Here is a 16628-nt window from a genome sequence, read left to right on the forward strand (position 1 = left end):
TATATGGCTCATCCCCCCAACTGCACTGTAAGCTCCATCAGAAACAGAACCCTGCCTTTTATTTTCTTTTATTCACAGAATTTGATACAATGTTGAGCACATTATAGGTATTCAAGTAAATATAAAATGTATTAAGTGATTCATACTTTAGCTGTCTTGTATTAAAACCAAATAACCTCCTTTAACCCCTTTGCTGCTGCTGGTAAGTCGCTTCAGTCTATGCGACCCCATAGACAGCAGCCCACCAGGCTCTGCTGTCCCTGGGATTCTCCAGACAAGAACACTGGAGTGGGTTGCCATTTCCTTCTCCATTGCGTGAAAGTCAAAAGTGAAAGTGAAGTCACTCAGTCGCGTCCGACTGGTAGCGACCCCATGGACTGTAGCCTACCAGGCTCCTCCAACCCCTTTTCATGACCTTTATTTATTAGCCCATTCATACAAATTATTTAGAGTAGTTTTCCATTTGTTTTTTAAATGTTTATTGAAATAATTATTTATAATATTGTGTTAGTTTGAGGTATACAGCAAAGTGATTCAATTATGCATAGATATATAAATATGTGTTATTTATTATATTCTCTTCCATTATAGGTTATTGCAAGATATTGAATATAGTTCCCTGTGCTATTCAGTAGGTCTTTGTGAGTTATCTATTTTGTAAAGAGTATCTGCAGTTTAACTCAGCAAACATTTACTGAGCATTTGCTCTCACTAGGAATCAGATTGCAAATATTGTATATCCCCAGTCCTCCAGATGCTAAGAATCTAGAGTAAGAGAGACATAGATACAAATAACTTTGTGGTCTTAATCATATTATGAACGAAATTGTGTGGAATCACAGAAGAAAGGGCAATCACGTATGCCTGAAACACTTGGAAAAAACTCTGGATAGCATTTGAGATAAATTGTGGTGTTTGATAGGAATTCAACAAAAGGAACGTTCTAGGCAGAAGCAGCAGTTCAGTTTAGTTCATGCAAGAATGTATTCAGTTGTTTCCATACGTGGGTACTATGTGCTTTAGGCACAGAAAATGAATAACTCAATTTGATGCTTTGGCTTGATGCTCACAATAGACTAGGGAAGGTATTAAGTAATAGCAGTAGTGTGAGTCGCTCAGTCGTGTCCGACTCTTGGCGACCCCAAGGACTGTAGCCTGCCAGGCTCCTCTGTCCATGGAATTCTCCAGGCAAGAATACTGGAGTGGGTTGCCATGCCCTCCTCATAGGGAAGGTAGACAGGTTAAAAAAAAAATACAGTACAATGTGCTGTGTGTAACATTTAAGTTGTGAACCAAGCACAAAATAATATAGAGAAGAAAAATGAAGGAGAAAGTGAGGTCCACTCTGGGTCAGGCATTTTTTCTTTATATGCTGCCAAGGGTATAGAAAGCTGCTGCTGCTAAGTCGCTTCAGTCGTGTCCGACTCTGTGCGACCCCATAGACGGCAGCCCACCAGGCTCCGCCGTCCCTGGGATTCTCCAGGCAACAACACTGGAGCGGGTTGCCATTTCCTTCTCCAATGCATCAAAGTGAAAGTGAAGTCGCTCAGTCGTGTTCGACCCTCAGCGACCCCATGGACCACAGCCTTCCAGGCTCCCCCATCCACGGGATTCTCCAGGAAGGAGTACCAGAGTGGGGTGCCATTGCCTTCTCCATAGACAACTACACACACGAAAATACAAGTTAACTGGATAGTGAGTTTACAAAACAGAGATGCTTAGATCCTGTCTCTGACTTGGGGACATAGAGAGTCGAGCTGTGTGACAGCTGTGGAATGTGTCACTCAAACCGCCAGTTACAAGGAGCATAGTTGACTAAGAACCTATATGCATCTCAATGTAGTAACTTTCCAAATTTAAAAAATTGGTATTTTACTTAAGAAAAAAAATTTTTAATTTGTTTTTAATTGGAGGATAATTGCTTTACGATGTTGTGTTGGTTTCTGCCATACATCAACATGAATCAGCCTTAGGCATACATGTGCCCCCTCCCTCTTAAACCTCCCTCCCAGCCCTCTGGGTTGTCACAGCGCACCGAGTTTGAGCTCCCTGCCTCATACAGCAAATCCCCACTGGCTGTCTATTTCACATATGGTAATGTATATGTTTCAGTGCTGCTCTCTCTATTCGTCCCCCCTCGCCTTCCCTCACTGTGTCCACAAGTCTCTCCTCTATGTCTGCATCTCCATTGCTGCCCTGAAAATAGGTTCCTCAGTACCGTCTTTCTAGATTCCGTGTATATGCATTAGTATACAGCATTTGTTTTTCTCATTCTCACTTACCTCACTCTGTATAGTGGGCTCTAGGTTCATCCACCTCATTAGAACTGACTCAGTTGCCTTCCTTTTTATGACTAATATTCCATTGTATATATGTACCACAACTTCTTTATACTTAAGAAAATTTGATTCCTGGCTTCCCTCAGCAGGGGAGACCCATCTCCCAACATTAGGCCCACATTCTAGAGTGCCTGTCATCCACAAGAGCTGAATAATTATTCTTCTCATTAGATGAAATATATACTCGATCCCTTCTTCCTGTTTTATTCCAGATAAGAAGACCAGTTGCCATGTAGCCACACTCTTGCTCTGTTGTTTTATCTCTCCTGGGTCCATTGCACCCTCCTATACGTCTCGTCTGCCTTTGTTGTCATTTGAGTTTGAGATTCGTATCCGTTATCCTCAGCACATTCTGCCATGAGAAGGATAGAATGAAGTGATTCAGGCATATAAGGAGAGGATCACTGGGGAGAACGCATGAATTTCTGAACTGGGGGCTACTGTCCTTGGGGCTGCAAAGAGTCAGACACCACTGAGCATGCACAGTGGCATTTCAGTTAAGTACTGTTACAAACGAAGTATAAGACAGATGTTACTTTAAAATTTTGTAGTTGTGGTGCCACTGACAACATCCTAAATCATATACAATTCACAATTAAAAAAAAAAAAAAAAGAATTCACAGCTCAACCGCTGTATCTGATCCCAAATTATGCTCCTTGCTTTCTGACTCAATCCATCAAACCTGTTCTAAATTCATCCTATACAAAGTCTTTGAATTAATCATAGTAAACTACTGCATTTATCATGTCATCCCTTATGAAGAAAACCTAGATTCTCTAGGAACCTATACTCCTAGGTCTGCTATTCAGAAAGCTTTCATGTATATCCCCAAAGAGATGTTGGGTTGCGGGGGTTGATCTGTCTTGTTCCTGTGCTTGGAACGCTCTCCACTACCATACTGCCTCACATCCCACTTCTCATCTTTACCCTAGGTCTTTCCTCACTCTCACTGAACATTTTTAGACAATTTTGTCTTTATCTTTTGTCTCTTTCTTCCCAGGAAACTTCAGTGTCAGCCACAAAGCACTCTTACTGGATAATCACTTTAATACGTACGCATGATTAGACTCTTGTGAATTCCCGTAATTACCAGTGTTGCTCCATCTCTGAAATCCTGAACCCAAAACCCCATCGTGTCCACAGCCTGCTACCCCTTCTTCTGTTCCCAGGTCCCCATAAATCTGTCATTTGACCTTGTCGTGACCTCAGTCTATGTATCCAGTCTCTGGACATCCTCTCTGCTTCTCTTTTCCTGTCCTTCCTGATATACTACTCATTCCTTTAAGAGTCAGCCACATTTGCTTTTCAGTCCTCAGCCCGAAGGCTATCAAGCCTTTCCTTTTCACCATTCAAGATGACTAAACTCTGAGGGAGAAAAATCACGTAATCACACTGACAATGTCCGACCTCAGTGCTGCTCAGCAGACCCCTACCAATTCCAGTGTCTCTCTCTTGCCTCACATCTGCAATTCCAGCCATTTACTGCTTTACTTAAATCTCGAAATTCATTCTAGACTTTTTCCTTTAATGTCCTGACATCTTAAATATATAGAGCAAAGACATCAGGCAAGAACTCCTTCAGCTCCCTTCTCGTCCACCTCAAAAGGGTCCTATAACTTTATTATTCCAACTTAAACTAGCCCTGTTAACTTTATCGAAAGGAAAGAGAAAGTGGGCCTGGTAAAAAAGAAAAAATATCTTTCTCCCAACCTATGGCTGAGTCATGCTGTCTCAAAGACCAACTTGGATTTGTTCTTTTGCCAAACAGATTTTACACGTATAATGTTTGTGTGTTTCTAGATATTTTTATAAGGGAAAAGTTAATGATGGACTTGCTCAAAATGACAAAAGAAAAAAGATGTGTAATTCTAATGTCCATGAGCAATATTAACATGTTGGTGAACATACTTCCAAATTTTTTCTATGCATATATTTTACAAAGTGAGACCAAAGTTTAATCCTATATGGTATTCTTTTTTCTTTACCTGAGGATGTACTGTAAAGATCTTTTCATCTCTTGGTACCTTGGTCCCTTGGTACGACTATACCATATGTACTTAACCTATGGTAGTTCTCAAAGAATCTGGATTCTAGACCCTCTTCCTCACCCTTCCTTTTTCAGGATTTGTTTCTCCTTCTCTCTTGTATGTTCATTCATGTTCCTTCCCACGGCTTCTTCCCCATAGTGCACAGACATGCTGCATCCCCCCCGCCACTACCCGCCACACTCTAAAATCTTTCTACTACCCTGCTTCCTCCTCATCAGGTGCTGCCGTGTACCTCAACAGAACCTTCCACAAGAACATGAATTACCTTTACTACATCACTCTTTTACTTTTCATCAGTTCTTTGATCTCCTGGATTCTGGCACTCTCCATCCACCTGTTAGACGAAACTACTTCCTCTCTGCCATCCCCTTAAAACATTTTGCCTTAAACCGTGACTAATCCCCAAATGCAGATCTCCCGATGGCTGCTCTACTCCATAGTATCCAGGAAAGTACTGTTGAATAAAGTGAACATTGAGACATCCTAAATGCAACTCCTAGAAGTCGTAACTAGGTGAAAATAGGCAATAGGCATTTCTTATTCTTGGGCTAAGACCTTTAGCCAAAGATACATGGATTGTTAGCATGTTAAGGGAAAAAAAAGGAAAAATTTGTTGTAGTTATAAATTGTAAGCAACAGTGGTTAGGAATGTCTGTGTTACATTCATATCTTTATAAAAGCCTAATAATGGGCCTGGGGCCATTCATCTTTTCATACTGCAGTATGTTAGAGAAGGTAGATGAGGGAGACTTTGAATGACTTCAATAGGTAAGAGCTATGAAAAAGTTATATTTATTCTCTGTGCTATTCAAGATCTTCCTAAAATAAAATTGCTTTTAGTACAGTTTAGAAAATTATTTGCCAAATAATAGACCTTTCTATCAGGTAATGTTTTTATCCTGTCATATAGCCTAGAGAATTCTTTATTTTAATCTGCTACTATCTGTTTTAACTTTAAAAAAAAATATCTTTCAGATCAGATCAGTTGCTCAGTCGTGTCTGACTCTTTGCGACCCCATGAATCGCAGCACGCCAGGCCTCCCTGTCCATCACCAACTCCCGGAGTTCACTCAGACTCACGTCCATCGAGTCAGTGATGCCATCCAGCCATCTCATCCTCTGTCGTCCCCTTCTCCTCCTGCCCCCAATCCCTCCCAGCATCAGAGTCTTTTCCAATGAGTCAACTCTTCGCATGAGGTGGCCAAAGTACTGGAGTTTCAGCTTTAGCATCATTCCTTCCAAAGAAATCATTATATTGGTCACCATTCTATTCTATTTGTTGATCAGTGGTCAAGTTGTACATGAGTAATTTTCACTCTATGTGTGTGTCAGAAATTAAATATAATTATATACTTGAATCAAGACTGCCAGGAGAAATATCAATAACCTCAGACATGCAGATGACAACACCCTTATGGCAGAAAGCGAAGAACTAAAGAGCCTCTTGATAAAAGTGAAGGAAGAGGAGGGTGAAAAAGTTGGCTTAAAACTCAACATTCAGAAAACGAAGATCATGGCATCTGATCCCATCAATTCATGGCAAATAGATGGGGAAACAGTAGAAACAGTGACAGACTTAATTTTCTGGGCTCCAAAATCACTGCAGATGGAGACTGCAGCTATGAAATTAAAAGACACTTACTCCTTGGAAGAAAAGTTATGACCAATCTGGATAGCATATTAAAAAGCAGAGACATTACTTTGTCAACAAAGGTCCATCTAGTCAAAGCTATGGTTTTTTCAGTAGTCATATATGGATGTTAGAGTTGGACTGTAAAAAAGCTGAGTGCCAAAGAAATGATGCTTTTGAACTGTGGTGTTGGAGAAGACTCTTGAGAGTCCCTTGGACTGCAAGGATCCAACCAGTCCATTCTAAAGGAAATCAGTCCTGAATATTCATTGGAAGGACTGATGCTGAAGCTGAAACTCCAATACTTTGGCTACCTGATGCAAAGAACTGACTAATTGGAAAAAGACCCTGATGCTGGGAAAGATTGAAGGCTGGAGGAGAAGGGGATGACAGAGGATGAGATGGTTGGATAGTATCACTGACTCAATGGACATGAGTTTGAGTAAACTCTGGGTGTTGGTGATGGACAGGGAGGCCTGGCGTGCTGCAGTCTATGGGGTCACAAAGAGTCGGACACAACTGAGTGACTGAACTGATACTGAACTGGTATACTTGAAAGTAACACATGTATTATTTTGTAGTATGTGTGTATAAGCTTAGTAATTTAGTTGTATCTGACTCTTTGTAGCCCCATGGACTATAGCCCACCAGGCTCTTCTGTTCATAGAGTTTTCTGGGCAAGAAGACTACAGCGAGTTGCCATTTCCTGCTCTAGGGGATCTTCCTGACCCAGGGAGCCCACCTGAATCAATTGCATCTCCTGCATTGGCAAGAAGATTCTTTACCACTAGTGCCAGCTGGGAAGCTCATTTTATAGTATAAATTATAGTAAATAAAAATAAATACCTGCTGGAGCAGATATGCAGATGATAGACTTGTATATTGATATTCTTGGTAGAGAGTAAAAGGAACATATAGATCCTACTGAAGTGAAGGGAATGCACAGAAATATTGGGGTTTGTCAGATGAAATACCCAAATTCGATGCATCAGAATAGGTTATGGATACTGAAAGCTTAAAAAAAATAGTGTTTGAGTCTTCCTTTATCTAGCGTTTATTTACTTAACATTCTCAATGCTTCCTGCCTAGCCATCCTTTCTCCCATATTTAGAATATGTAGCTAAATTATACAAAGAGAAATAACATATGCTAAAATTGTAGGCCAGCATTCATCAAAAAATACTTGTTGGATGAATAGACAAAGGTATAAATGAAAGACTGCATTGTCTTACTTCCGTTTGCCTTTATTGCCCTCATGTTTAGAAGGACACTCGTAATAGTGCAGGATCCAACCAAAGGAAATGAACTAATATTGATTAATCTTCACACACCTCCCAGGATCTATGCTCAGTGCTCTGCTAGTACATATATCATTTACTTTGATCTTTCTAATAATGCTGTGAAGTAGTTACTATTATGTACATCTTGCAAACAAGAAAGCTAGGTTCAAAGTTAAGAAATGTGCCTAATGTCAAAAACAGGTCTGAATGGTCCAAATAAATACATGCTCTTCCATTACAATTTTTAAAAATATTTTTATGATACTGATAAGAGTGGTATAGATTCTTTTAAAAAAAATTAATAGTTTGTTGTTCGTATTTTTTTTTTAATTTCCTTACCATCAAATTGTTTAACCCAGAAGAGACAATATGATGTAACAGGGGAAAAGCTGGTAATTGAAGCTTAAAATATCCTGTTTGGATTTGAATTCCACTATTTGCTTGCTTTCTGTCTTTACATAAGTTGCTTCATGCTTCTTAGCCTCAGGGTTTTCTTTTGGTTTTAATTTGTTTTTGCATTTTGTTTTTTAATACATGAAAAGGGGGAAAATACTGTCCATCAGATAGAGGATTAAAAGAAGCCTAGCTCAGAGTTTTACATAAAAAGAAGAATGCAATAAATGTTAGTTCCAGAAAGAAAAATGTAATAACTGTTAGTTCCCTTGAGGACATTTTTAGTATTTTATTAAGAATTTTATAACTTAAAAAAAGTCTCTCCCTCTTAAGTAGTTTATTACTTAAGCAGTTTTACTACTACCAATTAGTAATTCATAAATTTCTTAGTAAAAAACAAGTCTTTTTTTAATATTTTAGTGGTGATCATACTTTAATTAAAATTTCATACACATTTTTTTCCTCTCACATTTGTATAATGAACATTTTCCATTATCATTAAATATTGCTGCAGTTTTAATGGCTCTAAAATATTCCCACATTCAGATAGACATATAACAGTACTTTTTAACTATTTCTCCATTGTTTGAATGTTTCCAATTACAAGTTGGATTTTGTTTTGTTTTTAGAATTAGAAGCATGATACCGCCACAAATCTTTGAACACACGTCATTGCACACATCTCTGGTTATTTCTTTAGGATAAATTCCTAGAACTGAATTACTAGATTAAATAGTCTTTGAAAAGTAGGAACTTCTGACAGTAAGAGAAATTATTTGTCAATAGAACCTTCTGTAAATTCATATGATTATGATATCACTGTATTTTCCTCTTCTTTTTTGTAACCCCATTTTGGGGGTAATTTCCTGTTACACAACAATCTTTTAATGAAAAGATAATTCTCTGAGGATACTGTATTTATATTTGCAACCATCATTTAAATGTTTTATTTTTCATTTCATTTTCACTAAATGTTCTCTTCATTTTGCTATTTTCTTTTTTTTCCTCTGGGAGTTGATAGAGTGTAGTACTTGAAAGAGAAAGTACCACTTGGCTAGACAGTGGGCATGGCCAGTGGCAGCAGGCTTGGGCTCATGCTTCTGAGGATACTGATATTTATATTTACAGCCATCAGTTAAATGGCAAATGTTCTTTTCCTTTTGCTTTTTTGCCTTTTCCCAGAGAGTATAGTACATGAAGGAGGAAGTACCACTTGCTAGTCCACTGGCTAGGCAGTGGCCTTGTGTTCCCGGGGGACAGTCAGCCAGAGTGGAGGAATGGGGACCAGAACAAATAATGGTCCAAGGCAGCCACATGCTCACACATGGACTCTGCCCAATTGCGAGGAAGCAGCAGCCCAGCCGGAACGCTGCACAGAGGCTGCCCTCACCCACGTGGCACCTTATAGTTTCTGTTGACTGTGTCAAGTATCAACAGTCAGTTAATCAGGCACCGTTTTCGGGATCTAAGGCTGTCAGCCAGGCATCTGCCTATTCTCCTGGAGAGATGGCTGCGCAGAGAACAGAGGTTCTGGGCTCTGCCTTTGCAGCTGGCTGGCTCTGGGATGATTGTCGGGGGGATGGGAGAGATTCCGCCATGGAGAACAGCAGGCAGTGATTTCACTGCTGCTTTTTATCTCTCCCTCTCTCCACTGAACGCTGCTGTCTGGGAGCAAAGGCCTGAAAGGGAAGGCTGGGTGAGAATAATAAGAGGACACGGGGAAGCACTTTAATAATTTCCTTAGCTGAATTCAGATGAACCTCTGCTAAAGAACTACTGTGACTGGCCAGGCCTAGCCGTCAGGCTGGTTTTAACTGAAACACAAAAGCTTTGGAGAATCCTTGGGATCAGAAACACAGATCTTGTTATATTCTGTCTCTACTTGCCTCTTTTCATTGTGGGTTCTTTGATTTATTCCTTTACTCAGAGTGGATTCAAGGACAGAGTTTATCAGTAAATGTCCAAACCATCATATTCTCCATATGTGTGTGTTAGTTGTTCAGTCATATCTGACTCTTTGCGACCCCATGGACTGTAGCCCACCAGGCTCTTTTGTCCATGGGATTCTCCAGGCAAGAAAACTGGAGGGGTAGCCATTCCTTTCTCCAGGGATCTTCCGGACCCAGGGATCGAACCCAGGTCTCGTGCCTTGCTGGCAGATTCTTTACCATCTGGGTAAAGAATCTTTCCCACCAGGGAAGCATATTCTCTGTATTATAGTCTAAAAACAATATTTCCGTGTTGCTAGGTTGTCATCAAAGCTATCACTTCAAAGATCTGTGAATCCATACAATAAAAAAATGTAGCAGTGACCTACATTCCCCTCTAAAGGTTCCTATGGCATTCTTTTTTTTTTTCCTGTTGGCAAGAGTAGTTTTCCTGTAAGTCTAGCCAGAGATCCAGAAGAATCCTTTGAAGTCGTACAGCCTAACCTCTCAGATGATGTTTGGTCCCTTATGTCCCGTGTCTAGCTAGCTACCCATTGAATAAAGGATCCTCCCTCCCTTGCAAAGCAGGCTATTCCCAATTTGAACAGCTCTCGTCTCCTCATTCATCCTTCAGCTAAGCCACAATTTGAATTTCTGGCCTTTCCATTTTTATTTTGGAGCCGCACAGAGCAAAGTGACTTCTATATTAACCGTGTACTTGTATTATGTCTTTCTGACTCTTCCCTTTGAAAGAATATTCTCAGCAAATGTGTTTGTCTGTTCATTCATTCATCAAATATGTAAGGCACAATGTGCCAGTCAAGGCACCAAGAGACAAAGGTGAATATTATACAGTTTCTGCCTTCTATAAGGTCAGTTTGAAGGAATGATAGACTGATAAATATACAACTTCAAAATAACACAGTGCATAGCATAGCTAAGCAGAGAAATCTATAGAAACTCAAATGACATCTGAACCATCAGGCAGAGTGGGAGATTTCTCGTAGAGAAAGCAGTATGAGCAAAGGCCAAGAGATGAGTTATCAAGTGGACTGTGCAAGAAAGAGTGAGCAATTCAGTGTTCCTGGGGGCTAAAATATAGACCTAGTAGAGTGAATATTTTTCTCAAATGACAAAGTCTTGAGTGCCCTCTCCCAAGATTTTTATATTTTCAGGAGAAAGCGTTAGAGCATCTTGCAGTCTGTGCTTGACTCTTTCCCTACCCCATTAATGAAGCAATTGGTATTGTTGAGGTGCCAACTCGAATAAGACCAATATATTCTAGTTGATGTTTTTGGAGCTAGACCCAAATTACATTGAAAAAACTTATCTTCCCATCCTTTCCTTCTGAAACCCAAGATCTTATAGAAACTGCCTCATTGGTGGCTATCGTCGTGACAGTGTAGTTGAGATGAAAGTGAAAGTGAGGTCGCTCAGTCGTGTCCGACTCTTTGCAACCCCATGGACTGTAGCCTAATAGGCTCCTCCATCCATGGGATTTTCCAGGCAAGAATACTGGAGTGGGTTGCCATTTCCTTCTTCAGGAGATCTTCCAAACCCATGGATTGAACCCAGGTCTCCTGCGTTGTAGGCAGACGCTTTACCATGTGAGCCACCAGGGAAGTAGTTGAGGTACTGATCACCAATTGCCAAACTATGGTTCTTTTCTGCTCTGCCTTGAATTCCATGAAAGCAGAAATCACTTGGTCTTAATCCCTACAGCCTTAGCTTCAAGAGAGTCTCATAGGAGATATTCATACAATACAATGCAGTCATCTGGTGTCAGTAGGTACTTAAAACCAAAAATGGACTCACATACACTGCTTTGAAGAAATTCATGATTGAGACTCATCCAATTATCCTTCTTGCTGTCATCGTTGTCGCCTTCTTGTCTGTTTCTTGGACCTGGCATACACTTTGTCACTTCAGGGATTTTACGTATGTTCTTCCCTCTGCTTGGGACACTCTGTCCTCCTCTCCAACTTCCACCCTTCCCTCATTAAAAAAAACTAACCACTCTTCACCTTCAGGAAAAGTCCTTGTGTTTGGATCCGTTAGCCACTCCAGCACGCTGCACTTGTCCTTCATATGCCTCATAAACTGATAGATTCATGGCTACAGCTCCAAGGCTTAGCCCAGTGCCAAACACAAAGCTGATATTTAATAAATATTTAATACATACGTTGAGGCAGAGGAACCAGAGATCAAATTGTCAACATCCATGGGATCATAGAAAAAAACAAGGGAATTCGAGAAAAGCATCTGCTTCATTAACTACTTGAAAGTCTTTGACTGTGTAGATCACAGCAAACTGTGGAGAATTCTTAAAGAGATGGGAATACCAGACCACCTTACCTGTCTCTTGATAAACCTGTATGCAGGTCAAGAAGCAACAGTTGGAACCAGACATGGAACAATGAACTGGTTCAGAATTAGGAAAGGAGTAAGACAAGCCTGCATATTGTCACCATGCTTATTTAACTCATATGCAGAGTTCAGTTTAGTTGCTCAGTTGTGTCTGACTCTGCAGCTCCATGGACTGCAGCCTGAAAGGTTTCCCTGTCCATCACCAACTCCTGAAGCTTGCTCAAACGAACTTATGTCAGTGAAGTTGGTGATGCCATCCAACCATCTCATCCTCTGTTGTCTCCTTCTCCTCCTGCCTTTAATCTTTCCCAACATCAGGGTCTTTTCAAATGAGTCAGCTCTTCACATTAGGTGGCCAAAGTACTGAAGTTTCAGCTTCAGCATCAGTCCTTCCAAAGAATATTCAGGACTGATTTCCTTTAGGATGGACTGGTTAGATTCCTTTAGGATCTCCTTGTAGTCCAAGGGACTCTCAAGAGTCCTCTCCAGCACCACAATTCAAAAGCATCAATTCTTCGGTGCTCAGCTTTCTTTATAGTCCAACTCTCACATCCATACATGACTACTGGAAAAACCATAGCTTTGACTAGATAGGCCTTTGTTGGCAAAGTAATGTCTCTGCTTTTTAATATGCCATCTAGGTTGGTCATAGCTTTTCTTCCAAGGAACAAGTGTCTTTTAATTTCATGGCTGCAGTCACCCATCTGCAGTGATTTTGGAGCCCAAGAAAATAAAGTCTGTCACTGTTTACATTGTTTCCCCATCTATTTGCCATGAAGTGATGAGACCAGATGCCATGATCTTAGTTTTCTCAATGTTGAGTTTTAAGCCAACTTTTTCACTCTCCTCTTTCACTTTCATCAAGAGGTTCTTTAGTTCTTCTTCGCTTTCTGCCATACGAGTGGTGTCATCTGTGTATCTTAGGTTATTGATATTTCTCCTAGAGTACATCATTCAAAATGTTAGGCTGTATGACTCATAAGCTGGAGTCAAGATTGCCAGGAGAAATATCAACAACCTCAGATATACCAGTGACACTACTCTAGTGGCAGAAAGTGAAGAGGGACTAAAGAGCTTCTTGATGAGGGTGAAAGAGGAGAGTGAAAAGGCTGGCTTAAAACTCAACATTCAAAAAACTAAATTTATGGCATCTGGTCCCATCTCTTCATGGAAAATAGATGGGGGACGGGTGGAAACAGTGACAGATTTTATTTTCCTGGGCTCCAAAACCACTGCTGGTGATGACCACAGCCATGAAATGGAAAAAATGCTTGCTCCTTACAAGGAAAGCTATGACAAACCTAGATAGCATATTAAAAAGCAGAGATATCACTTTGCCAACAAAGGTCCATATGGCCAAAGCTATGTTTTTTTCCAGTAGTCATGTATAGATATGAGAGTTGGACCATAAAGAAGACTGAGCCCTGAAGAATTGTTTCTTTCAAATTGTGGTACTGGAGAAGGCTCTTGAGATTTCTTTGGACAGCAAGGAGATCAAACCAGTCGATCCTAAAGGAAATCAAGCCTAGATATTCATTGGAAGGACTGATGCTGAAGCTGAAGTTCCAATACTTTGGACACCTAATGTGAAGAACCAACTCACTGGTAAAAACCCTGGTGGCTCAGATGTTGAAGTATCTGCCTGCAATATAGGAGACCTGGTTTCAATCCCTGGGTCAGGAAGATCCCCTGGAGAAGGGAATGGCAACCTACTCTAGTATTCTTGCCTGGAGAATTCTATGGACAGAGGATCCTGGTGTTCATGGGGTCGCAAAGAGTTGGACACAACTGAGCAGTTAATACTTTCACTTCTGATACTGAAAAGATTGAGGGCAGGAGGAGATCAGGGCGATGGAGAATGAGATGACTAGAGAGCATCACTGGTTCAATGGACATGACGTTGAGCAAACTCTGGGAGATAGTGAAGAATAGGGAAGCCTGGCATGTTGCAATCCATGGGGTCACAAATAGTCATGACTTAGAGTCTGAACAACAATAACAAATACATTCATTATTGACTGCTCTTAAGTAGTCAGATAATACCCAAGGAACATTGGAGTTTTTCAAAGAAACAGAATTAGAAGTCAGTAGTACAAAGACATGAGATCTTAGTGGCCATGGTTGAATTATTAACTTCAGCCTTTTAGTGTATAATTGTGAGAACAACCCTCTGAAAATTCAGAGTTTTATTAGTTCAGTCAATAAAAATTGGTAAGATTTACCTTGTCATTTGCAGTGGTAGTATAACTGTCAATTATACTTGATCTGATCTTAACACCCAACTTCTCTAATTGAGTGCCCTAATTAATTTTTCTGGATTAACAACTAATTTCTTATTCCTCATCTCTTTTTACCCACAAGCAGGACTTAATCAAATGATTGTAAATTTAGTAAGCTGTATTTGTTGTAAGAGTATATAGAGAAATTAAATATTCAGTGACAAGGGACTGGTTAAATGACCTTAGTCAAATATTATTTAGTCACTTAAATGGATAATTATAAAGATTTTCTAATTGTATAAAAATGACTGAAAATATAAAGTGAATAGGAAAAAAATGGAACATAATATGGAAACAAAAATGTAGCCATGGTTATGGAGATTAAAAAGAATATGAAAAAAAAAGAGAATATGAAAATAAGAAGTAAGTGCAATGGTTTGTGAATTTGAGGGAGACTTTTAATTATGTATTGCATGCAAATTTTAGAGGGCTATATGTACATTGGTTATCAATGACTAGAGTCTACAGGAGTAAGTATGAAAGCTATATTAGAATATAAGGTGTTCAAATTTACATGCTGCAACAATAATGTATTCCTTGTCTGTATCTATAGCAAATTAAGAGCTACTTTACTGCAAAGTGTCTCACATTTGCTATGACTCTAGAAGGGGCCGTTGCCTCCTGAAGTCAAAGTTCCTATTAACAAATAGGAAAATACACTTATTTGATGGATAAACAATATTAGAGCAACAGTACCAGAAATAGCAGAATGGAAACACCCAAATTTCACTACTCCGTCAAATCAAATGTTTTTCACATAACCTGTTTCCGTCCGTTCTTTTTTTTATGTGTGTACAATTTTTATAATGGACCATAATTATCTTTTGCATTTTCTCATATTGCACAGTGTCAACTTTTATTTCATCATGACCATTTTAGTTTCTAATAAAGGCTGCGTTTCTTAGAAGCAAAAAATGTAAGGCCCTTTGAATAAGCAGAAGCATAAAGCACTTGAATTCTTGCAATGCAGGGACAAGCCTGAGTGTTTTCCCTGACCTTCCTTTGTCTGCTGATGGTGCAGTTTATGGCTTTGCATACAAGGCTGTTATCACCTGATTTCCATTTGAGTCGTAAGATGATAACGCAGAGTACAAGGAGAACTGGGTTTAGATGAGAGCCACATCATTTAATGTCTACTTATTGTTTCTACAGGGAAATTCTGGCCTGGGATTCAGTATTGCTGGAGGGACAGATAATCCCCACATCGGAGATGACCCTGGCATATTTATTACGAAGATTATACCGGGAGGTGCTGCGGCAGAGGATGGCAGACTCAGGTAATGATCTGAAATGTTAGAATTATTTGGAAAGTAAATCTGCCACATCAGTAAGACATACCTGTGCCTTTGGAGAATAACAATTCTCCAAAAGTTCTGTACTTGAAAGAAAAGACTGTCAAAGCAAGCTTTCTGTAATGACTTTCCAGATCTCCTGTTGAATTTCAACTAGTATTTAATTTGTGTTTGTTGATGGCTACCACATTCAGCATTGGGCCAGGCAGTGGGAGGAAGGAATATGGATGTTATCTTTTGTTCCATGGGGTCTTCAGTCTGGTAGGAAAGAAGAATAGTATGAGTTGATGAGCAAATAATAAAATGTGTAGAAAATGATATACTGTAAGTAGTATTAACAAAGAAATGCCATATTACGCACCTTGTATGTATTGATGGATTTGGGGTTTTCTGTAGGAGTTGGGATGGAAAAGAGTCTAAAAAGGTACTCCATGAGAAGATTCCAGGCTGAGTCAAAAAAATAAGGTTTTTCTAACCTCACAAACCTAAATGAGAACACGGATGGAGAAGGAGCATGGGGTCCCAGTAAAAAAAGGAAACCAGTTTGTCTTAGATGAAGAACACCAGCTGAGGTTGGAAATAGAGCCAGATCCTGCTCAGCATACAATAGTAATGGCTTGAGCCAGGGTCCCTCTCTTTAAATAACTAAAGGTTGGAACTTCCCTGGAAGTCCTGTGGTGAAGACTCTGTGCTTCCAATGCAGGGGGCTCAGGTTCAATTCCTGGTTGGGAAACTAAGATCCTACATGCCACGTGGTCCAAAAATTAAAAAAATAAAATCTGAAGGTTATTTGTCAAAATGAGAGTCACCCACATGGGGCTCTTAGTCAATAATACAAAATTGTATCAGAAGTCAGAACACCGGCTAAAAGAATTATAGAGTGAACAAGTAGGAGAGACTTCCCCTGAGGAAAACATGCCCCAGCCTTATTTTAGCATGTGCGTGCTGAGTCATATCCAACCCTTTGCCACCACATGGACGAGGACCACTAGGCTCCTCTGTCCATGGGGTTTTTCGGGCAAGAATGCTGGAGCAGGTTGCCATTTCCTACTACAGGGGATCTTCCCAACC

At 39.9% G+C, this 16628-nt stretch overlaps 1 protein-coding gene across 15 annotated transcripts in view; it reads left to right on the plus strand.

Annotated features, from left to right (window-relative positions):
- Window positions 1–16628, plus strand: part of DLG2 (discs large MAGUK scaffold protein 2) — a 2323126-nt gene that overhangs the window by 1585771 nt on the left and 720727 nt on the right. For all 15 annotated transcript variants that reach the window (XM_059883216.1, XM_059883213.1, XM_059883215.1 and 12 more), the window contains one exon: window positions 15418–15542. In XM_059883216.1, coding sequence (XP_059739199.1) covers window positions 15418–15542 — 125 coding nt within the window. The remainder of the gene's footprint in view (window positions 1–15417; window positions 15543–16628) is intronic.

The sequence above is a fragment of the Bos taurus genome, chromosome 29 (genome assembly GCF_002263795.3).
Source record: "Bos taurus isolate L1 Dominette 01449 registration number 42190680 breed Hereford chromosome 29, ARS-UCD2.0, whole genome shotgun sequence".
In the NCBI taxonomy this organism is placed as follows: Eukaryota; Metazoa; Chordata; class Mammalia; order Artiodactyla; family Bovidae; genus Bos; species Bos taurus.